The following is a 21,648-nucleotide window of genomic DNA, read 5'->3' on the forward strand; positions in this document are numbered from 1 at the left end:
TTCAGCCGCTCTTTCACGACGCTCGCCCAGCGTCCATCGGTGTGTCAACATCGTAATGCTAGAGGGCAGACCATGGAGATCAACCTCCCAACGAATCGTACTGTGCTTAAGTCTTTGGCAATGGATGGGCGCCAGTGGACGCTGCCATGCAACGTGTCGCCGTAAACTGGTCCCGTTATCATGCCACCGCGGCATCGGATTGGGTCATGGGCACATTGTGACAATGTTTAGAAGACCAGGGACAGGCTACTAAGTCAGCCTTGATGGTGTGTACTAAAACGCACCAGTATGCTACGATCCAGACACTCATCGTCGTTGACCATCGCACTTGTCCGCTTATTTATTTAAGCACACACTGACGCTGCTTATTGAATATGATTGAACTTGTCTGACCTCCTGTCTCGCTGATTCCGGTTGGGCGCTAAAATCTTCAGCTTCCATGGCTGGACTTGGCAGCGTTTTACCCTTTTTGGATTTCGCACTTCCACGCTCGCCGTGTCCAGCAGCTCCAACCACATCGATGAGGCTGTCATTTGCGTATGGCCAAGGTCACCAGCTGACCTGATGATCGTGATACCAATATCCCGGATTGGAAACGAAGGACTTCTCTTTTGGCCTCCCAATGTCGGAACTTGGGGTTGAAGAGGCGTGTTTGTGTCCGGGCGCTTAAACATGCACGACAATCGATGGGAGCGGGCTAATTTGTGGTGTATAGGTATCGACGCGTGTTTACCTCGTGAATAGATTTAGGGTTAAAAGTCGACGGTTTCCGTCCAATGTCATACCAGAAACCACTTCTACCCCCACAGTCCACCTCAGGCGCCAACCATAATGGCACCCCCATCCGTCGACGCCATTGATGTCCAGGAAGGATACCCTTCCACGGACCTCATTCGCATCCTTCTTGCGAACCTCAAGAACGACACGAAAGGATACTCGCGCTACACGAAATCCTCGACGGCAATCCTCGTGAAGTCCAATGAGACTTACGACGGGATCATCGATTTGATAAAGCAAGTTCACGGATTCGAGACCATTGATGCTTCGAGCTGGGAAGCCTTTGAAAGGTCTGCGGACGGTATAACCGCATTGGAAGAGTAAGTCTGTTGGATGGTTGATTGCGGTGGATGCTGACTCGACGTTGCCTCTGGTCACTGTAGTTTCCTCCTTTCGCTCTTGTTGGAGGGCCATGATAAGCCAGCGGTACCTGAGGGAGCTAACATTGCTGAGTTGATCACTTTCGCGGAGACCTGGGTTGCGCAGCGCGCTAAGGTGGTCGAAGCAGCAGACAGGCTCGAGAAGATTGCGTCTAAGTCTCGTCTGGTGAAGGAGGTCAGTTATTTCCGGCAAAGAACGGAAGTCGTGTTAACAGCCCTCCACTACATGAACAGACCGCCACCTTCAAGAAGGCTATCCTTCAAGCCCAGAAAGAGGACGACGTAGATACCATATCTGCTGTGGTTACCCAGATCTCTGCCAACACATTCAGTGACGATGACCTGGTTCTCGAGGAATCGTAAGTTCTGCGTTTGGGATTGTACTCCATCAAGGAGGGTCTGACTCTTTCGAAAGGGAGAAGAACGATGAGAAATATGTAACATTTGTCAAAGAGAGCATCGCAGACTTCTCCGCCAAAGTTACTTCTTTACCAGAATCCTGCACGGAGGTGAGTGCACTTAACGGGGGTCGATCTTATTCCTGACCACGGTTCCAGGCTGTCATCGGCAAAGTGGTATCCGGAGTGATGCTTCTGTCCGTTCCCTTCTTGGTAGCCCAAATGGATAATGTCAATGCAAAAACGGACGCCCATGTCAAGTCCTCCAAGATCTGGAAAGCGGCGAAAGAGTAAGGGTCTAAGTCATGTACAGAAAAGAACCATACATACTGAACAACCTGTTAGCTTCGCCGAATACCTCAAAGAAAGCCTCGACTCGTCGAAGCTCGATGAGGACCCGCTCAAAGAGAAATGGGAGGCTTTCAAGAAACTGCTCTTGGATATCGTTGCCCCCGGACCATTAACGGCACAGCTCTTGACGCTAATGAGACTGGTGGCTCAAGTCCGACGACCGTTCTATGGTCGCTCCGTTGCTCTCGTCAAGATGTGGCATGCCATCAATACCGAGAAGCTCCAAAATGTCGACGACAAGAAGGAAAGGGGCGCCGTCATCAAGTGAGTTCTCTCTCCACTGTCAGGTGCCTTCAGGCATTCAGAGACTGACGGATGGTAGATCCCTCAAAGCAACAAAGGCAGCGCTCAGCAAAGCGGCGAAGGAGATCACCTCCTTCGACGAGGGTCTAACACAGCAGGCCCAGAGCGTTGGCGTCGAATATGATGGCCTATTGGACGACGTGACGGCCCTGGTTGCCAAATACGCCAGCGACAAGACTGACACGAAGGCAGTTTACCAGACGGCGAAAGAAGTTGATGAGGGCCATCTTAAGCGCTTCAGAGAGAAGGTGAAGAAGGTAGCTCCGTGATGCGAGTCGACTGAGTGAGATGTGTGCGTTTCGTTTTGTCGAAGTAATGTATGTCCGTCCTATCCGCCATTCATTTCTGTTGGTTATGCAGTTGTTACGATCCAATATTCCGCGAACGACAATTTCAAGAGCGTTCGTAGTCAACTTGAATTTATGGTTTCTACTTTCCAGCATGTCTGTCCTCTTTGCGTTGCCTGATCTGCGAGAAGGTGAGGCAATTCGAGCTTGAGAGAACCATTGACCACATACCCAAGTGTTCTTGCATTCCCTGTACGCCTTGAAGTACTCAAGGCAAGCATCCCTGTCGTAGTTGTTTCGGTCCAGACAGTCCATAGATGCCTTCGAGGCAGCTGCACAAGGACTGTGTCAAGAAATGTTACTGGCTGAATCATATTGGATTGGGGGGGAACACTTGCTCGATGAATTTGGATGTTACATGTCGGCCCTGGCAAGCTCGTCAGTGCACATTCAGAAGTGACTCGCCCAGACTTACAGCGAACTGTTCCTTGTAGTTCAACGGTTTCACATTCTCTTCTGGCGCTGGAGGGCGTTGGGGCGTTGTGGACGTCGAAGACATGAGAACTCCGCAATTTTCGGAACTCTCCCGTTCACTGTCTCGGCCCGTTTTGGCCAAACACCGCTGCAAGTTCGATCCTGCTTCGCACCAATTCTTTTGACCAGATTTGGCTTGTGCATTTAATATTCAGCGCAGCAAGCCCATCGGAGGTTGTGTTTAGAATACGGCTCTCCCATGTTCGCGAAGAAACCGGAACCCCAGGTCTTCTGCGCTGGCACCGGACACGGAGGCGAAAAACACATCTCGCCAGCCAGTAAGTAATATAGTACAGGCAACCGTGAAGCAGTGTTCCGTTCACGCTTTTGAACCGATGCAAGTAAGCACCTTTCGACTCGGCTTTACAATCCTTCCATGCGCAGCGAACTGCCTATGCGACCCCTTCGTATACCATGACTAACATAGTATACCATTAGGATTACCCATCCAGGGGACCCTATCTGTAACCAACTTCAGTCTCCTTACCAACCTTCCTAGTAGGCAATAGGAGGTAGGAACAACCCGGCATACTGCGATCTTTAAAGAGGCCCGGTACGTTGCAGTAAGTGTTCTCCCGTAGCTCTGTTCAGGTACTCCGACTACCCTCCAGCACTTACACCTTGACACGTTCTGTGCGACGGCATGGCATCCCCTCAGGTCCTTGAAATCATCGGAAAGCCCACCTCGCTACCACCAATTCCAGGTTTGACTCGCTCCCGCCCTGTTCCAAATGTCGTGCGCTAACGCCCGCTCGAATACAGATTCCGTTCTCGATACCCAGATGACAGTCGCGGATTCCCTCATGAAAGGCCGTTTCTCCTGTCGCTTCTACCTGGACAAGGAGGTCCCCAAAGATGTTATTGAATCAATCGTTGACACCGCTCGATTCTCGCCATCTGGAAATAACATGCAGTAGGTATTCCACAGATCTCCTACTAATGCAGCCCTGACCCATCCGAAAATCTAGACCTTGGGAAAGAGTGTACTGCATCACTGGTCAACGCTTGCTGGCAGTACAAGACGACATGTTAGCAGCGTTCATGGAGAATGCCACAACTGGGGCGCATAAATCTGGATATAATTATTACCCTCTTTTGGATATTCTACCGGAGAGGCACGCTAAAAGACGCGAGGATGCTGGTCAGGTCATCGGGAAAGTTCTTGGTATTGAAAGAACCGATGTCGCAGAGAGGGCCAGAGTTGCTGGGCGTAACTAGTAGGCCCAATCTCTTTCAGTAGCCGTCGTGTGCAACGTTGACTTTTGTCTACGCCTTCAAAGTCAGTTTTACGGAGCCCCGGTTGCCCTCGTCTTCACCATTAGCTCAAAGCTGGAGAAAGGTAGGCCCCATTGACTTTTCACCCTTCGGTAGTTTACTACTAACAACCCAACGTCCGATTTAGGTTCTTGGATTGATTTGGGCTACTTCCTGCAAAGCGTTACCATCGCAGCTCGAAGCCGTGGTCTTGAGACCTGCAGCCAGGTGGGTTTCCAACACAGACTAGGTGGTATCGCAATGGGTCGCTTACATGACTCCCCTGTATAGGAGAGCATCTCTACGTATCATCAGGTTCTGAGGAAGCACGTCCCGATTTCAGATGACGAGATCGTCGCAGTCGGGATGTCCGTGGGATATCCCGACTTGGATCTCATTCAGCGCTTCCCCTTCATCCAGGCTCGCAGGGAGGTCAGTGATATCCTTGAGTTCCATGACTAGTGCTCCTTTAGCCACCATTCTCGCCTACATCGGCGAGCATGGATAGGTGGTGTTCAGTGGTTAATTGGGTTAGATTACTGTACGATTGCCTATCGACCTTCAATAATCACCCATCCGTGTTCCGAGGCTGTAACGGATTGTCTGGATATGATTGATGTGGACGACAACGGTGAGCCGCCACCGTCGTACCTGTAAGATCCGTCTACCACCACTCATTGGTAAACCGTCCCTCCCTTCTCTTCTTCTCTGTGCGTTGACATGACTTCCCCCACTCGCGTGTCCCCTCCCGACTCAGAAATACCAGCTCTCGATGCGAATGCTAGGTTGATAGACGCCATAATCCGAGGACGTTTCTCCTGCCGATTCTACCAGGACAAAGCTGTACCAAAGAAAGTCATAGAGGAGTTGATTGAAGTTGGCCGCTTCTCGCCATCAGGAAATAACACCCAGTGAGCCGCTTCCTTTTTCGATGCCTCGCCCTCCCTCATGCGACAATAAATGACACACAGGTCATGGGGGAAAGTGTATTGTATCATGGGAGAGCGACTGAAAGCGATCCGACAGGATATGGTTGCAGCAGTTGTGCAAGACGATGCCCATAAACCCCAATACAACTACTACCCTTCGTGGACATTTCTTCCCGATGTTTATGTGAAAAGGCGACAGGAGTCCAGGCGCTCAATATCCACTGTTCTGGGCGTCGAAGGGGACAACAGAGAACCAGGGACCAGAAGCGCTGGGCGTAATCAGTAAGTGCACAATCAGTAGTATAAGTGCCATTCTGAGGTTGGAGACATCTGATTTTGTTTTCTCTGTAAGCCTGTTCTTCGGAGCTCCCGCTGTGCTGGTCTTTACTATTAGCTCCCGGCTAGAGAAAGGTATGAGAACCGAATGTAAATGCCCTTCTAATAACGTTCGCTGAACCGTCATCAGGATCTTGGATTGACCTGGGCCACTTCATGCAAACAATTATCATCGTTGCCCGTGCTCGTGGCCTGGAAACATGTAGTCAGGTACGCATATAGTATGTTCAATATTGAAGGTACACTCGAGATTTGCTTAACGACAGAACAGCATTTGTCAGTACCACCGGGTCTTGAGGAAGCATGTCGCGATACCAGAGGACGATATTGTGGTCATTGTGATGTCAGTTGGATACCCTGACCTGGAGTTGACCGAGCGCTTCCCAGTCAAACTTCCTCGAAGAGAAGTAGGAGATATATTGGAGTTTCATTTATAACATATCCGCAGAATTACAGGGGCAACCTATCTGGGGGTCATCTTACATGCGCATACATGCCCGAGTTCGATCGAATCTAGGCGCAGGGTAATACAAATGACATTCCATTAGAGCAAATCGTGTCCATACTACCTAAACTGACGCCACTAGACTTCGATGCTATTCTCCGATTCTGCTTGCTGTCCTGGCTCAGAGCCAGACTCCGAGTTCTGCGAGGAGTCGGTAAAGTCCCGGTTTGACTCTTGATCGACTTCTTCCATGAGGTCGTCTTCTTCACTGGCAGTCAAGAGCTGCCTTACATCCTCTTCTTCGTCGAGCCCCATGTCGAAATCTCGCTTGACCTTGGAGAGATCGAGATCCTGCTTGATCTTTTCGCCATGTTCTTCGTCGCTGGTCGTGATTTCGATCTGTCGGCTTCTGGGACCCTTCCTGAGCAATAGGTAGCCGTTCTTTTCGGTCGACCAAAGGTCCTCCCAGGGAATGGTGGGCTCGACGTCCTGGCAATATGTGACGAAAGCCTCGATCCTCTTTCGTCTCGCCGTTTGCATTTGAACTGCGGCTTCTAGCTGTGAGACCTTTGCTCTCATGGCCTTGACGAGCCTGCGAGTTTCGGACACGCGATCTTTGAGCTGGGAGTTCTCCTCGGAGATTCTCTTCATCATATCGACAGTTACCCGAACTGTTTTCTCAGTGGCAACACCGGAGCTGACCAGAGCTCGAGGCACGGCGGGCGCGTCTGGGAGGGCGTTCCCTTCCCGCTGAACGGGCGGCTCGGGAGTCGCCGAGCTGGAAGGGGTGTCGCGAGTGTATCCAGGCGAATGGCCGCCTGGCTGATTGGCGTAGATTCGCGGTCGACGGGGTATGTCGTTTACTTCCGCTCGATTGAGGAATTTGCGCGGCTTGCCACTGGTGTCCTTGTCATCGGAGCTCCACTGCTTCTTTGCAGTCGGGCTCGCCAGCCATTCGTTTGCGGTGTCTGGGTTGGAGGCAGGTCCGCTGTAAAAGGCCGGATAAGAAGACTGAAAGAATAGTCGAGACGAAGGTTTACTTTTCCGGACTGGAACTAATGGCTGGTTTGACCTCGTCAATTTTGATGTTCCTGAACTCGAGGATAAGGTTGACTACGTCGACCTTCCTCGCATTCTTGCGGAAAGGAATTCCAAGACTCTGTAAACACGGTGAGGAGGGCTCCCAGGCTAGATACGGGGGCATACCTCCGCAAGACCCTTGACCTCCTTAATGGTGCTTTTCTCGAGTGACTCCAAGGAAAGGCTACGCAACAGGCTCATATTCTGCGAGACCGGCACTGGAGACATGTTTTGCTTCGGGTATCTTCGTAGTTTAAACGGATTGGGAGTGGGAGATGGTAGTGGGAGAGTGAAAAGGTGTGTAGTGTACGTATAATGATTATAAACCAATTCTGTCTTTGTGAGCCACACCGCCCACAGCCAGGACCTTCGAGTGGCACGGGGTTCATTATCAGTCCCCTTTAACATAGCCATCACGGAACTTATAGCGAAACCCTCGTCGACTCAAACCATAGGAACTATGCGTTGAAGAAACCGTTGAGCTCGAAGCTTTAGGAAGCTGTTGCGGCTACATTCCCACTATTATCTGCCTTCGTTCCAGTGCATTGTTAACTCTCGTCGACGAAATGCAGAGGGCCAATTTTCAAGCGCCAAGCCATTCTCCCATTGTGCGCCTAATCGGGAAGCTTGCCCAACTTGGCAGAGCGCGTGTGCTTGGACCGTGGCGACCACCGATCTCATGGTATAGCAGAGGGTTGTTTCGAGACACCACTACTTCCTCAAAGAGCCTTCAAAGCGAATGGGCAGCAGTATTCTCCCTTTCGATTCATCTTCGCTCTCCCGATGGCTATCCGAAGCGTAAAGGGTATGTGGCGATCATGATCGATGTCTATTGTACCATGTACTCCGTTCCAAGAAAGGAAGTACTCGTCCGGTGCTCGATGCGGGTTGTGGGAATCGGCTCTGCGAGAGCTGCAGTGCACGATAGACTGGCTCCGAAGGACCATTGTCCTGCATATGCAGAGTAAAATACAATCAGTATTACAATTGTTCAAACTTGTGAGGTTTTTATTCCCTATATTCCCAACTTTGCGTTTGAAAAGCGTAATTTCTTTGTCAAGGTCCATAGATGCTGGAAATAATTTCTAACGTGAAAGTGGTAAAGCGGTTGGTTATTAATTTCCTATGTATTGTGTTCAAGTCTCAGTGGCATAGAAGATTGCAGCCGTTGGTCAATGGTAGGACCTTCACTGGCCGGAGCTCGTTTGTCACACGGCCCGTCCCATTGTTCGTCGCCGCCTCGTGCCGTGGAACAAAACCCCCGTGTGGCTGTTGACTTCGCCCAATTCTTTCATTTAACCACAACCACTACCTCGTTCAGAGAAAAATCGTTCCATCCCCCGTCCAACTTCGACCTCTTCCTACCTCGATTTTCATATCGATCCCTACGAACGTTACACAGCATCCAGCTCGATCAAGTCGTCGAAGATGATGGGATACGGCCTCAGAACGCGTAAAAGAGCCCCGAATCCAGGCAACAATCCGCCTCCAGCCAACAAGGACGTTGAACCGGCCCAAGAAGTAGAACCTCCTCTCACTCGAGAAGGTCTCGAGAAGTTGAACCGCAGGGAGCTGCAAGCCGTCGCAAAGGTATGGACACACAAACCCAACGCGCTGTTCCAAGTTGAACGATCTGACCACTTCCGTTCAGAAACATAAAGTCCCAGCCAACCTCAAGTCGCAGGTTATAATCGAAGAGCTTCTGAAGAAACACGATGCCACCAACGCGTCCACTTCAGCACAAGCGCAAGTTAGCCAGATCGACCAAACCTCCGGGATCCCAGAGCAAGCGACAGCCACAGAGCTCAAGGAACTGAGCCCCATGGAACCGACCACCAGAGTGTCCCCGAACGCATCCCGTCCAGAAGGCGAAGGCGAGTTGCCTCCAGTTCCCGCACCGGCTGGCAGCATCCCATTCCCGAGGACAAGTATTGCTCTCCCAGCGCCGCAGCAGCTGGCACCCCAGTCTGCGTCGGCCTTCGGCAGAATTCCTTCGGTAGCCAACCCTCGCGTTCGACCACCGACAGTCGATCCTCGCGTTCGACCACCGACAGTCGATCCTCGCGTTCGACCCTCCATTGTTGATCCTCGCGTTCGAGCCACTGTTGATCCTCGCGCTCGACCCCCTGCTGCGGACCCTCGCATCCAACCACCCACTGCCGATCCTCGCGTTCGACAACCGACTGCGGACCCTCGGGTTCGACCCACTGTCGACCCTCGCGTTCGGCCAACTGTCGATCCTCGCGTTCGACCTACTGCTGATCCTCGCATCCAACCACCCACTGCCGATCCTCGCGTTCGACAACCGACTGCGGACCCTCGCGTTCGACCTACTGCTGATCCTCGCATCCAACCACCCACTGCCGATCCTCGCGTTCGACAACCGACTGCGGACCCTCGCGTTCGGCCAACTGTCGATCCTCGCGTTCGACCCACTGCTGATCCTCGCGTTCGACCACCTCCCGTCGGCCCCACGCGCGATAGTCCCGCAAGGGATGACCATGACCAACCCCTCATTGGATCAGACGGATGCACCATTTCGCCAGCCAGTCAGAACGCTCAATCTCCCATCGATACCGATAGCCCCTCCGGCGATGGGTACCGCAACCAAGCTCAGCCTCTCATTGGTTCGGATGGGTGGACGGTCTCCCCGACCAGCGGCAATGTCGCGCCCCCTGCCCCCCAACCCATGATTGGTTCAGATGGATGTACCATCACCCTAGTTGGCAGCGATGCTGCCCCTCTTGTTCCTCCGCACCCAGGGATCGGATCGGATGGATGTACCATCACCCCACCCGAGAGCAGCAACGGCGCACTCGGGCGACGAATGGTAGAGCGCGAGCTCGCACCGCCCTACATCCACCCATTCGATTACTCGGTGTCGACGTTCGGCCGCGGTCGCCTTGCCCCTCGACCTGCCGTCATGGAGTCCAGTAGTCCTTCGAGCGAAGGCGAGCTCCCCTCAGCTAGTCAGCCAGAAGAGAGGGCTCCGACCCCGGAACCAAGAGAGCGTACAGCTCTCAGCCTGTACCGGGCTAAATACGGCCCAGTATTCAGGGCACCTCCACCAGCCCCCAAGACTCCTCCCCCAGCTGTCGGTGAGAACCCGCCACTCGAGAAAGACGACGAAGACGCAGAGCATGTCCCAGTTCAACCGAATTCCGTTGTAGGACCTGCTGGAGGCACCCCTTTCCCAATCCAGAAGCAGTCGACTTCGATCATTGGACCCGCTGGCGGCACCCCATTCCCCTTCCAAAAGAAGGGAAAGACTACCGAAGGCGCTCCGGAGCAATCGACCTCGATCGTTGGACCCGCTGGCAGTACGCCTTTCCCGTCCCAGAAGAGACGTAAGGTCGCTCGTGAGCCCACTCCCGAAGAGGAACAAGAAGATCCAGTCACCCCTCCCAGACAAAGTAAGTCCCAGTTCTTGCTTTTCCTGAGCTTGCCGATACTCAACGCCATCCAGTCATTTCCTATAGCCTGCACCCCGGACTTATGGCAACCAGCTCGGCATCCTATGTGCCCCAGAAGGAAAACACCCTCGCTGATATCGTCAACCGCGATCGTGCCCAAGAGAACCAGTCCAGCGAGAAGTCCAGTATCGTCAGCGGCAACCCCACGTCCTGGGGTTTCCCTAGCCCCAGGTCTGCCGCCCAACGAGAAAGCACTCCCAGTCACGAGTACGACGAAGACGCGGAGAATCGCGATCCAAACGCGTTTGAGGCGTTCGATTCGCCTCTCAGCCAAGCCATGTCGCACTCCAGTGTTTTTTCCAGTCCCCCTGCCGTCATCCCCCCGGAGAAGCTCAGGGTCGGGTCGACCAACAAAGAAGTCCGTGCAATCCGTCGCGACCTCACCCGCCTCGTCGACAAAGCAGCAGTCCTCGAGGAACAGATTAGCCTCGAGGAGATGGTCGCCATGGCCCTTGAAGAGGACATCAAGGAGGCCCAGGAAGAGGCCAAGAAAGTCGCCAAAACCCTCAAGTGGGTTGAAGGAAACATCCTGGAGCCGTGGAAGAAGGACAGGACGATCCATGATGGCACCGGATATATGAAGAAGAAGAAGGACCAAGCCAAGTGGAGGAAATGGTTGGAGGAGAATCCGCAGGAGTGGATGCAAAAGTGCGTGGATGAAGAGGGCGACGATGGGGAAGACGACGACGACGATGACGACGATGACGAAGGCGACATCGATGATGTTGCCCCTCGGTCGTCCGAGGATAGCGCCCAGTATCAATCGGAGGATAGTCCTAAGAGCCTCAAGCGTTCTCGTGAGGAGATGGAGGAGGGGGTGGAGGGGGAGGAAGCCCAATCGAACATCGCGGTGAACGCCGGCCAGAATTCGCCCATCGACGAAGATGATTTCTATCTCTAGTTCCTTGCAGACATTCCGTACAACTAGGCTCAATATATCACGACATGTTACGATAACGATACACTTACGATTTCTTTTCCTTTTTATTTGTTCTTTTCAAGTTCCGCGGCGCAGTCTTCGCCCTTTATGTATCTCCCTTTTCTTTCCTTTTTCTCTTGAATATCGGTTTCGGTACAAACTCTTTACTGCAGATGTAGCGCATCAGAGACATACAAAATGATACACGGATTAAAAAAACCCACATGCAACGGAAACCGGTGTAAGGATTGAACAACGAATCACCTGGAGCCCAAGGTATACCTATCGAAAGCACCAGGCCCAAAGCCACGCTCTTTCCCAAGAGCATCGTCAATGACTTGCATCATCGCCAACACCTTCTCGTCTTCCCATCTCTTCCCGGCGAGTTGGATGCTCACTGGCATGCCTTCCGACATCTCAGGATCGTAGAGCTTGTTGCTGCCATAGTATAAACCCCGTTCAAACACGCTTGAGCCATGGCCAGATTCGTGCTTCCATTTGGAGGTGATTTGGTCTTTGGCGGGGTCGACCCGGGTGACGGGAAGACAGCCGACGGGTGCGTCGAGGACATTGTAAAGCAGGGTGGACACTGCGATGGCCGAGTAATTGTCACAGCCACTGCAAGTAACGATCAGGATGAGTACCGCTGAGTCTAGGGGAGGTCTTACCCATGAGGCAACTGTGGCAAGGCCTGTACGGGGCAAATGATTCCATCGACCTGGTACCGATCCCAAACCTGATGGGCAGTCAGCAAACGAAACGTTGGCAAGGTGCGATATGAACTCGTACCTGTTCTTGGAACTCCCGACCAAAGGCATCACGCTTGTCAGCGAGAGCCCAATAATCCTCAACAGGTATGACCTTTGACGCGCGGATTGTGTCCGCAGAGATCTTGTCGCCCCAGACCTTCTCGAGGACCCAAGTCACGGCATCACGGAGTAAGGCTGGCGGGCAGTGAGTAACCGGTATTGTCTACAAATTGTAGGGCACTGACCGGGAAGGGCTGGTCCCAAAGTGGTCGACCAAAGGGCGCTCTCCTGGAAGGGGTTTAGGAAGTGGACGGGAATGTTTGATTCGAGTTGGTACCTTCTGGTCAGGTCCGAGGTTACCCAGTAAAGTCTTGTAGCCGTCTCCTGAGGCCAAGCCTACGAAAATGTTGCAAGCAATGCTCACTGAATACGGAGGATGAGGTTGGTATCCCATGGCAAGTACGGCAAGGCACGAACGCACCGTCCGGGAGTGTAATCTCGACACATTCGTGTCCCTGCCTTCGGAGGGCTTGCACAGTCTCGAGCACAGCACGTTTGCAAGCGGGCGAGGCTTTGATGTAATTATCTGGCTTTCGGGATAAGTGTGGAAAAAGGTCACGATTGTATAAGGACGAACCTGATGTGTAGTAGCCAAATTTTAATTTTGAAGGGAGTGTGATATCACGGAAGGGTAAAGGAGCGATGTCGGTTTGACCACTGGACAATCCAAAAGCAGTACGGCAGAGGAGGGAAAGATCTTCGACCGATCTATACAGGGGTCAGAACTGAGAGGAGAGAATAAATCCTCGACGCACCTTCCCATCGGACCAATGTTAGGTTTAATACCATCGAATCCGGGTACGGGAGCACGGGCACCAAAATACGAAAGTCTTCCAGATGCAGGCTTGAACGAATAGATCCCGCAGTAGGCTGCAGGGATGCGGACGCTCCCCGCAATGTCAGAGCCGATTCCTAAGGGCGCGCCATCCATTGCGATCAATGCGCCTTCACCGCCTGAGCTCCCTCCGGAGCTGAAAGATGCATCATATGGGTTGGTCGTCCTGCCGAACACGGGGTTGCTGCACTCGATGGCGAGCAGGGTTTGGGGAACGTTCGTCTTGACGTAGAGAATTGCACCGGCTTTGAGAAGGATATCGGTAATCTGTAGAACTTAGCAGATATCAAGCTAGAGGGTTAAGCGGGCTCACATCTGCGTTCTCGGTAGCTGGTTTATGCACCCATTGAGAGAGTCCGAGAGAACTGTCGAGGCCTTCGATATCAACTGGAGTTTCGTTGTCAGCTTTGGGTAGTGTGGAGGTCGAGGGTTTATTTACTTTGGTCCTTGATGCTAACCTACAAGTCGAATGAGGATCATGCATGCGTTTTGAGTATCTAGAAGGAACCTACTGGTACACCGTGAAGGGGTCCTTTGAGCTTCCCGGTGGAGGCAAAATCTGCATCGAGGTTCTTGGCCTGAATCCTTGCACGCTCAAAGAAAACTGGAGGAAGTTCAGCGGGGTCACAGATGGGCAGGAAAGGTCGAAGAACCTTCCGTCAAGCAGTTGGTTTTGGACTGCGCGACGAGGGCGCGAGCGATATAGGCTTCGAGGACGCGTGAAGCAGTCCACTCGCCCTTTTGGATACGAGAAACAATTTCCGAGGCTTACTTGTCTATTAATGCATGATATTAAAGGTTTGACAGCGTAAAACTCACCAGTTGCCTTCAGGTAGAGGGTCTGGTCCTCGGGACTAGCGGCTCCGGCAGTTGCCACAACGTTTCCAAACTTTAGAGCTCGATTGCGCTCTTCACGCTTCGCTGAGACAATGTGAGCGTTGGAGGGGGTAGAAGAAAGGAATGGCCACATCGTTGATGCTCAGGTATTTCGGGAATGTTTTGGAAGAATGGGTGAAGATGGGGACGCCATCTCTCCTGCACGATAACTTTAAATTCGCGTTGCTGAAAGGGCGGACTACCGGGCTCGTTGGAAAGACGGATCGAGTGACTTTGTCTAGCGGTTTTGTCGGTAGACAAGGCTTTCCCCGGTCATCGTTGGAATTCGTCACGACATGTCGCGGTGTCCTGGTCTGTCATGCCAATCGAGACCTTATGAAAATATTTACCGCATCACTGCAAGCTGCGTCTGTTGTTGGGCCTTGGTTGGGAACAGGTCGTTGGCGGTTGGTGGCACTGGTAGCGGCAAGAGATCTCGTGGGGACGCGCACTGGGCACCCGGCAGACGCGGGTTCGCCTCGAACCACCACGGTCCCCCGTCCGCAAAGTCCGCTTCGTTGGAATCATGATGTACTACTAAGCCACAGCTGGTCTGGCTGATACTGAATGTCCAAGGAACGAGGTACGTCCACAGTGGGGTGCCAACTATGTCTTCTGATCAGACTTTTTCACGGCAGTTTGTCGGTTCGTGGACCTGTCATGGTGGGCGCCTGTTGTGTTTTTACATTTGGTGGGCACCAATGTGGGAGAAAGACATGGACATGCATGTCTATGTGAACCCAGTGGTTAGGTTGTGCAGCGCCAGACGATCTCCGCCGTGACGTTAAGGATTCTAATGCCGAAATCAGAAGGGCAAACTGGGGTCCCCTTGACGTGACTACTTATACACACAAGAGATGTTTGATCCAAGTTGGACACAACTAGAGCTGGTGAAAGTCCCCGCGGTATGTATATAAAGTCCTACAAATCTCGCAGCTACCAGGAGCGCCTTCCTCGACATCTGAAGGGACATCGAGACCGCCTGCGCCATGCATCTCATCAAGATTCTTTCCGCAGCCTCGTTGGCCGCTGGAGCGGTCGCCGTCGATCTTCGCTTTTACACCAGTATCGCCGGATGTGATGGAGCATGGTTCGCATGCCTGGATCTACCCCCAGGAAGGTGTTGCTCCTCGAACACAGTCCCCGCTAGCCATTTCTTGTTCAGAAACCTTCCTCCTTGGTCCGTGTTTGCTGCATGGGTCGGCTGGGACTGCTACGGCGAGAGGCCATGGCTGAAGGCGGGTTCTGGCCACTGGTGTATCGGCTCGGAGGGGCTGGAGCCATTGTGGAGTGGAAAATGGACAGACACAATGACTATACCGAGCCCCGGCCCTTATCGGCAAGGCCTCGAAGGTCGCATCCAGACCGGCTCTGCTGAAGGTTGTGTCCAGCCGAACGCATTCGCCTATAACACCACGGAAGGCGTCGAACGCACCATCTTGATCAGCGAATCGACAAACGTTTCGACAATCCTCCACTACTACAACAGTCAGAATTGGGAGGCTCTTGAGGCACTGGGATCGGATTGAAGGTGAGGTGAGGTCTGTTCTATGAAAGTGGGGTGCAACGGCTGACCAGATTGAATAGACCCCCGCTTCCAAACACTCAAAGTATGAAACAAGAGACAAAAGCAACACGAAGTACTGTGGCAACCTCTTTCTCTCTCTCTCCGCGTAGTATGGCGGCATACAATAAGTATGCGCAGACGATTGGTTTGTCTTTCGAATACATCTTGGATGCCCATTCGACATGCCCAGTAGATATCGTTGAGACGCCAGCTAGATCCTCGATTCAGATAGAACTTATTTCGTACTCCATACTGTCGAGATTGAGACGACAAAGTAGAATGCCTGAGTACCTTTGGCGGACTCGCTTCCTCGGTGTCCGGGTAAAAGGCTCATGTCACTGAAAGCGGTCTGACAATGCAGTCCGCGATATGGGCAAGTTGGAGTTGAGGGCTACGACTCTTCGCCGGACGGCCATCGTACCGCCATCATTGCGACGTGATCGGAAGCAGTTACGCTCACTCCCGATTTGGAGAGCGTTATACGGCTCGACGAAACTCATTTCACGAACGTCACGTCCGTACAACACGAGGCAGGCCAGACGAAGGCTACCACCAGTCCCTCACAGGGTCTTGAGGACCGCTACACTTTTCCTTACACATTTAACGACCTAGAAACGACCTTTACGAAGCGCAATTCACCGGATCCGACATTCAAAGGCTTTTAGAGGGGCGGTATGTTCAACTTTATGGTTCAATTCACAATGGACATGCTGCAAAGGACCCTTTGCATGCCACCTCGAAACATAGAAACCTGTGCTAAATCCGTGATTTGTGTCTTTTAGGCCCGTCAATCGAGATCTACAACACCCTATTCACGTTGTTCAACATCGCCTTGCTGCAGGCGTAACTTGTTTATAACCGGTTTGAAGTTGGAGCGCGATGGCGACCATTTCTAGACCTCCTGTCGCTCCTATGCCATCTATATCTCCCTCAGCGACGCCAGAAAGCAATCTGGGCCCACTCACTCCGACGAGTGACCAGGTGCGTTTACTTTAACGCGCGGTTCGGTGGATGCCCTGCTAAGGATGGGTCTTGAACCTCGGACTAGGTAGTGGTACTCTACGTGGTGCGTTACGCCTCGGCTCTCTCGCTTGTTTCTCCCTCTAATTAGTATCTTCTGCTCTAGTAGATAATCGCCATGTCGGTCGTCATCTTCGGCTTCTGGAACGTCCCAATCGTCCGCAATTTCATCAACCCTCTCAAACTCTTCACCATCGGGTGGCATGAGCTATGCCACATAACAGCTGTGAGCATTAGGCCACCGGAACACCCGGCGTAACGCGTCATCATTGACGACCCTCATCCCCCCTCACGCAGGCCATCCTCTCTGGTGGGCGAATACTCAAGATCACGATTGATCCTCATGTGGGAGGTGCGACAATAGTTGAAGGAGGGAGTCCGTGGTTTACTCTCACAGCGGGATACGTCGGCTCGACACTACTCGGCGGTGCTTTCGTACTTGCGGGATGGAATACTCTCGTTGCGAAGATATTAAGCTTTGTGCTGGGTGTCGGGCTGATTATCCCGCTCGTGCTCGTACGAGATAAAATGTGAGTCAATGACCCCGTTCGGTGATCCCCTTCGTGCGGCTTACATCCGTGATACAAGGACCATAGTCCTTACGATTGGATATGAAGCTATGGTCATTGGGTTCTGGTTTATCGATCATGGGTGCGTTGCAGACTTGCTGTTTTGGCGTCCTACTTCCTGATATCAAGGGCAGACAAGCTCTACGGTGGTTGTGTCTGTTTATTGGCGTTATGAAGTAAGTTTTGGCAAAAGCTTACTCGCTCGACGCGTTGCTCAATCCGGCCTGCTTGGGCCTGGAAGCATCCTTTTCGTGATCTGTACGTGTTACGACCTCTGCACTATTCCCTACATCCCATTTTTGACGCGACGATCATGTAGGGGATGTTGCCGATGATAGGTTCTTCCACAAGACCAACGACTCCGACGCGACACAGTTCTCGCTTCTCTTCCCCAAGATTGGCGCTCACAGTATGCATTTCTCTCTTCCTAGTCTTCCGGGTCATCCAATAATTGGTTTATTTTACAGTCTGGGCCACCTTTTGGATTCTCTTCCAACTGGCTTTCCTCGCTGGATTCTGCTTGCTAGGAATTTACGCCTTCAAGGTTAGCTCTATAATCTCTTCCGTATAGACTCTTGGTGAACACGAGATCACTGCAGATGACGAAAGAAGAGATGGATGCACAAGCTGGTAAGGTTTTCGATCTTAGTTGGCCTTCTCGGCAGTTCTTGACATTAGTCGCAGCAACTTTCCTTCCTACATGACACAATGGACATCCCCCGACTCATTTATTCTCTTTGTTGTTTGTATGTATCATACGCTTTCAAGCTATCGCATCTCGAGGACCCGCGCTAGAACAGCCTCGACCACGGAGCCACGGACATTTACCAAGTTGCAGGGAGTGGGAGGAGGTTCTTGTATAACCATCACCTATGTGTTACCAGAGCTGTACAACTCACAACATCATATCCAATGGATTAATTTATCATCGAAAGATAGCTCGTGAATATTGGCGTTACAAATCGAGGTACTGAGATAACCTTTGGGCGAGGGCTTCCAATGGTTAATGTGGCCGACTTTACGTTTGAACGACGTTTTGAAGTTGATTTTGTCGCGATGTCCGAGGGATTAGGGTTCAGGATGCAAGAGGAGCCGTAGAGTACGAGGTTTGATTGTGCGTGCAAGTATTGGTTCCCGGGAGGCAAAAGTGATGCAGAAGAGAATTAAGTCAGCCAGGAGCCAGCGCTAGTTACGGTGGTGAGTAGCTCGCCGTATGATGCCTGCTAGAAGGATGGCTCCCAGTGTTGCTGCACCTCCGACGATAGCCATTCCAATGTACCCTTCTGCAAATATTACGATGTCATTAGCGCTCGTTCTTCTGAAAACATACGCGGGAAAGCAGCCGCACCCTTGGCAATCTTGTTGTCAATGAGTTGGTTTAGTGATTGCGCTTGAAGATTTGCGGGTTCCTTCTCCATAAGCAAGGCTAGCATGGGGTGCGAGGGTCAGTCCAGGCGACCAATGTCGGCGGTGTGGGTAGGACACACCGTTGAACTTCTTAGCCTCCTCGTAGTTCCCCATCTTGTAGTGCCCAAGAGCAAGATAGTATAGGCATTCTCTCCGCCGTGTGGGTTCTGTGCGATAGATATCTGGAGAGGAGACCAAGTTTAGGCTTCGAGGTTCAGAGCCTCAGCGGGACATGTGCATACCTTGCAGTAGCCGCACACCGTCGATTTGGTGGTCCCTTATTGGGCTCTTAACCAATCCCCATGCATAGTTGAACTTGGTCTGTGTTGTGACATGTGCCTGGGACAGTTCCTTCTGGTACTGTAGTCGGAGGACCTATGGCATGGAGCGCACTGTTAACATTCGTTCCACCGTATAGGTCATCCGGGTGTGACGCACCTCGAGCTCGTCGTAGGTGAGAGAATCCTCAGCGTCGGCAGCATACGGTACTTCGGTCGTCATTGTCTTTGAAGCCTGAAGGGTTGTCGTTGGTCGTAAAGCGTAAACGCTGAGGTCACCTTTGACGCCGCAGCAGAACGCAAAAGCCGGCTTGGGCAGGCTTGGACACCCGTCGAGCATCGGAGTTTGAAACACGGCTTGCCCAGACACGACCACGACGTCGACGTCGAACAAAACACAACAAGAACTTGAATTTCCTCACAATGCCAGCTGACGACTACGGTGAGTTTCTTGGTCTGTTTAATCTCGTCTTCTTGGGAGAATTCGGTGTAGCCTTTTTGTCGCCAGCACTGGCACAGCAGACAAGAGGCAAAGCGCATCAGGTTCTCGCCCCGCCCCCCTTCTTGAATATTGTCATTTTTCCCCCTTGTTGTTCAATAAGGCTCATGGTGCATTTCTTTTCCTTGTCTTGCACCATGGTTTCGTCTTTTTCTACAGCTAGCTTAGCGGCCGTCTTTTATGCTTGTGTGGGCGTCGGGCGTTGCACACGTATAAAAAACCCCAGTGTCATAAAGCAGCATCGGGTTCCCAGCGCGCGCAGCAGCAGCAGCACCGTAGTTGGCAACGGGTTACAGGCAAACGTCGTGGAGATGGGTTTACTTACCTAGGCTTTTGTGCCTTTGCACTTCTTTTTTGTTTTTTGCAGACCGTTCGGGGTACCGTGAGGACCGTGACCGCTATCGGCCTTCGAGGCACGACGACGATCGCCGGAGAGACCATCGGAGTGACCGGTATGGGGACAGAGATGATGGCAGGAGACATGATAGGGATAGGGACAGGGACCGTGACAGGGATAGGTACCGCGGGAGGGACTATGACGACGGAGGAAGGCATTCGCGGCACGACGACGATGGTGGTCGACGCGACAGACGCAGACGCGATGATGATGGTCACCACCGCGGGAGGGACGACAGGGACGGTGGAAGGCGACGAGGAAGACGAGATGGAACCCCGGATCGAAGGTCGCCAACCCCAGAAGGCTGTGTTCCGCTTTCGCAACGGAAACGAAAGGCGTCGGGATGGGACGTGCACGCTCCTGGTTATGAGCAGTACACTGCTCTGCAGGCTAAACAAACTGGTACGTTGTGTTTTTGGTTCATGAATGGAGACGGAACTCATTCTCGACAGGTCTTTTCAACCTTCCCGGAGCTAACCGCACCCAGATACCACCAATCCTCGGAGTCCCAGGTCTTCCTCCCCCAGTACCCGTGCCTACCTTTGGTATGGGCATGGGTATCAATCCCAACCTCTCTCGCCAATCTCGCCGACTGTATATTGGAAGCATCACGCCAGATGTCAACGAACAAAACTTGGCTGAATTCTTCAACAAGAAGATGGCCGAAATGAACATTGGCACCGGATCCACTGGAAACCCTGTCCTTGCTGTGCAATGCAACTATGAAAAGAATTACGCCTTTGTGGAGGTATGCAGCAATTCCCTAATTTTGGCAACGTATCTGACGTGTATTCTAGTTCCGTAGTGCAGATGACGCTACTGCAGCAATGGCTTTCGACGGTATCATTTTCATCAATGGTCCTCTGAAGATTCGCCGACCAAAAGACTACGGCGGCGAGGTTGTCACTGGCTCACCCGGCATCCATGTCCCTGGAGCAGTATCTACCAATGTCCCCGACTCGATCAACAAGGTCTTTGTCGGCGGTCTTCCCACATATCTCAATGAAGAGCAGGTCATGGAACTGCTCAAGAGTTTCGGAGAACTCAAGGCTTTCAACCTCGTTCGTGAGAACGGCAATGGACCGTCAAAGGTACGCATCCCTTTTCTGATTTCCATGAGTGCTGCTGAGCCATTGTTTAACAGGGCTTCGCATTCTTTGAATATGTGGACAGTAGCGTCACCGATGTCGCCATTCAAAGTCTCAATGGCATGGAACTCGGTGACCGATACCTTGTTGTGCAACGTGCCTCTGTCGGGGCTAAACCAGGTGCACCCGGACTCCCCTACGATCAGTTCCCAGATATTCCTCGGCCCATCATGCCTGCTGGCGCAGAAGTCACCGACGCACGGATTTTGCTCATGCTTAACATGGTCACCCCCGACGACCTTATCGACGATGAAGAATACGGCGATCTTTACGAAGACGTCAAGGAGGAATGCTCGAAATATGGAGAGGTGGAAGACTTGCGTATTCCCAGACCCGTCAAGAAGGACAAGGCCAAGTGGGGTGAAGGGCAGATCAGCGCTCAGGATGCGCAGAGAATTGACGAGGCTGCTGGTGTTGGGCGTGTCTATGTCAAGTACGCTGACACAGAGGGTGCGAACAAGGCACTGAATAGTTTGGCTGGGAGGTCGTTCGCTGGTCGGTCTATTATTGCTACTCTCTTGAGCGAGGAGAGTCAGACTACGCCACCTCTCAACATCATCTTCGCCCCGCAACCTGAGGCACCTCCCCCTCTCCCTGCTGATGAGTAATTCTGTCGGCCTGATTGGTTTTATAACGTACCTCTATGATTGTGCTGTAGTTATCGTCGTTCAGTGTTGTATGGGTTTCGTAGTCAAAGCACTTATTTATGACATCGAACTCGGAACCCGGTTAAGCTTTCATTACCGTGGAATTAATAGGGGTCGGAAGGTGAGAACG

General features: G+C 52.3%; 11 protein-coding genes across 11 annotated transcripts; 7 read left to right on the forward strand and 4 right to left on the reverse strand.

Moving 5' to 3' along the window:
- Positions 1–831: 831 nt before the first annotated feature.
- CC1G_09024 (hypothetical protein) lies at positions 832–2,478 on the forward strand (the record flags this gene model as incomplete). The annotated part of the gene is made up of 7 exons (XM_001831443.1): positions 832–1,097; positions 1,161–1,332; positions 1,392–1,516; positions 1,573–1,666; positions 1,715–1,845; positions 1,901–2,170; positions 2,229–2,478. The coding sequence occupies 7 exons, from the start codon at positions 832–834 to the stop codon at positions 2,476–2,478; spliced, it is 1,308 nt and encodes a 435-aa protein (XP_001831495.1).
- Positions 2,479–2,638: 160 nt separating this feature from the next.
- On the reverse strand, positions 2,639–3,055 carry CC1G_14852 (hypothetical protein; the record flags this gene model as incomplete). Its single annotated transcript, XM_002910829.1, has 4 exons — positions 2,639–2,677; positions 2,728–2,839; positions 2,889–2,923; positions 2,972–3,055. The coding sequence occupies 4 exons, from the start codon at positions 3,053–3,055 to the stop codon at positions 2,639–2,641; spliced, it is 270 nt and encodes an 89-aa protein (XP_002910875.1).
- Positions 3,056–3,645: 590 nt separating this feature from the next.
- CC1G_09025 (nitroreductase) lies at positions 3,646–4,863 on the forward strand. The gene is made up of 6 exons (XM_001831444.2): positions 3,646–3,734; positions 3,793–3,943; positions 3,999–4,247; positions 4,311–4,369; positions 4,433–4,512; positions 4,576–4,863. The coding sequence occupies exons 1-6, from the start codon at positions 3,674–3,676 to the stop codon at positions 4,744–4,746; spliced, it is 771 nt and encodes a 256-aa protein (XP_001831496.1). The 5' UTR covers positions 3,646–3,673; the 3' UTR covers positions 4,747–4,863.
- A 141-nt stretch (positions 4,864–5,004) lies between these two features.
- CC1G_14853 (nitroreductase) lies at positions 5,005–5,986 on the forward strand (the record flags this gene model as incomplete). The annotated part of the gene is made up of 5 exons (XM_002910830.1): positions 5,005–5,195; positions 5,256–5,495; positions 5,566–5,624; positions 5,680–5,770; positions 5,821–5,986. 5 exons carry the CDS (start codon positions 5,005–5,007, stop codon positions 5,984–5,986), a joined length of 747 nt encoding a protein of 248 aa, XP_002910876.1.
- A 146-nt stretch (positions 5,987–6,132) lies between these two features.
- Positions 6,133–7,302, reverse strand: CC1G_09026 (hypothetical protein; the record flags this gene model as incomplete). The annotated part of the gene is made up of 3 exons (XM_001831445.2): positions 6,133–6,982; positions 7,035–7,153; positions 7,201–7,302. 3 exons carry the CDS (start codon positions 7,300–7,302, stop codon positions 6,133–6,135), a joined length of 1,071 nt encoding a protein of 356 aa, XP_001831497.2.
- A 1,200-nt stretch (positions 7,303–8,502) lies between these two features.
- On the forward strand, positions 8,503–11,448 carry CC1G_09027 (hypothetical protein; the record flags this gene model as incomplete). The annotated part of the gene is made up of 3 exons (XM_001831446.1): positions 8,503–8,664; positions 8,726–10,487; positions 10,541–11,448. 3 exons carry the CDS (start codon positions 8,503–8,505, stop codon positions 11,446–11,448), a joined length of 2,832 nt encoding a protein of 943 aa, XP_001831498.1.
- Positions 11,449–11,726: 278 nt separating this feature from the next.
- Positions 11,727–14,080, reverse strand: CC1G_09028 (general amidase; the record flags this gene model as incomplete). The annotated part of the gene is made up of 12 exons (XM_001831447.2): positions 11,727–12,084; positions 12,135–12,202; positions 12,256–12,410; positions 12,461–12,503; positions 12,553–12,611; positions 12,697–12,932; positions 13,031–13,377; positions 13,424–13,497; positions 13,550–13,568; positions 13,623–13,714; positions 13,764–13,877; positions 13,930–14,080. 12 exons carry the CDS (start codon positions 14,078–14,080, stop codon positions 11,727–11,729), a joined length of 1,716 nt encoding a protein of 571 aa, XP_001831499.2.
- Positions 14,081–14,975: 895 nt separating this feature from the next.
- Positions 14,976–15,515, forward strand: CC1G_09029 (hypothetical protein; the record flags this gene model as incomplete). Its single annotated transcript, XM_001831448.1, has 1 exon — positions 14,976–15,515. The coding sequence occupies one exon, from the start codon at positions 14,976–14,978 to the stop codon at positions 15,513–15,515; it is 540 nt and encodes a 179-aa protein (XP_001831500.1).
- Positions 15,516–16,432: 917 nt separating this feature from the next.
- CC1G_09030 (hypothetical protein) lies at positions 16,433–17,776 on the forward strand (the record flags this gene model as incomplete). Its single annotated transcript, XM_001831449.2, has 9 exons — positions 16,433–16,534; positions 16,602–16,619; positions 16,683–16,799; positions 16,871–17,103; positions 17,191–17,224; positions 17,277–17,400; positions 17,462–17,551; positions 17,610–17,686; positions 17,714–17,776. 9 exons carry the CDS (start codon positions 16,433–16,435, stop codon positions 17,774–17,776), a joined length of 858 nt encoding a protein of 285 aa, XP_001831501.2.
- A 551-nt stretch (positions 17,777–18,327) lies between these two features.
- Positions 18,328–19,050, reverse strand: CC1G_09031 (mitochondrial fission 1 protein; the record flags this gene model as incomplete). Its single annotated transcript, XM_001831450.2, has 5 exons — positions 18,328–18,425; positions 18,473–18,568; positions 18,630–18,731; positions 18,792–18,924; positions 18,988–19,050. 5 exons carry the CDS (start codon positions 19,048–19,050, stop codon positions 18,328–18,330), a joined length of 492 nt encoding a protein of 163 aa, XP_001831502.2.
- A 153-nt stretch (positions 19,051–19,203) lies between these two features.
- Positions 19,204–21,479, forward strand: CC1G_09032 (rRNA primary transcript binding protein; the record flags this gene model as incomplete). The annotated part of the gene is made up of 5 exons (XM_001831451.2): positions 19,204–19,269; positions 19,694–20,125; positions 20,176–20,471; positions 20,521–20,814; positions 20,868–21,479. The coding sequence occupies exons 1-5, from the start codon at positions 19,251–19,253 to the stop codon at positions 21,477–21,479; spliced, it is 1,653 nt and encodes a 550-aa protein (XP_001831503.2). The 5' UTR covers positions 19,204–19,250.
- Positions 21,480–21,648: the final 169 nt, after the last annotated feature.

The sequence above is a fragment of the Coprinopsis cinerea genome, assembly GCF_000182895.1.
Source record: "Coprinopsis cinerea okayama7#130 chromosome 7 map unlocalized cont3.7, whole genome shotgun sequence".
NCBI classification, from domain to species: Eukaryota; Fungi; Basidiomycota; class Agaricomycetes; order Agaricales; family Psathyrellaceae; genus Coprinopsis; species Coprinopsis cinerea.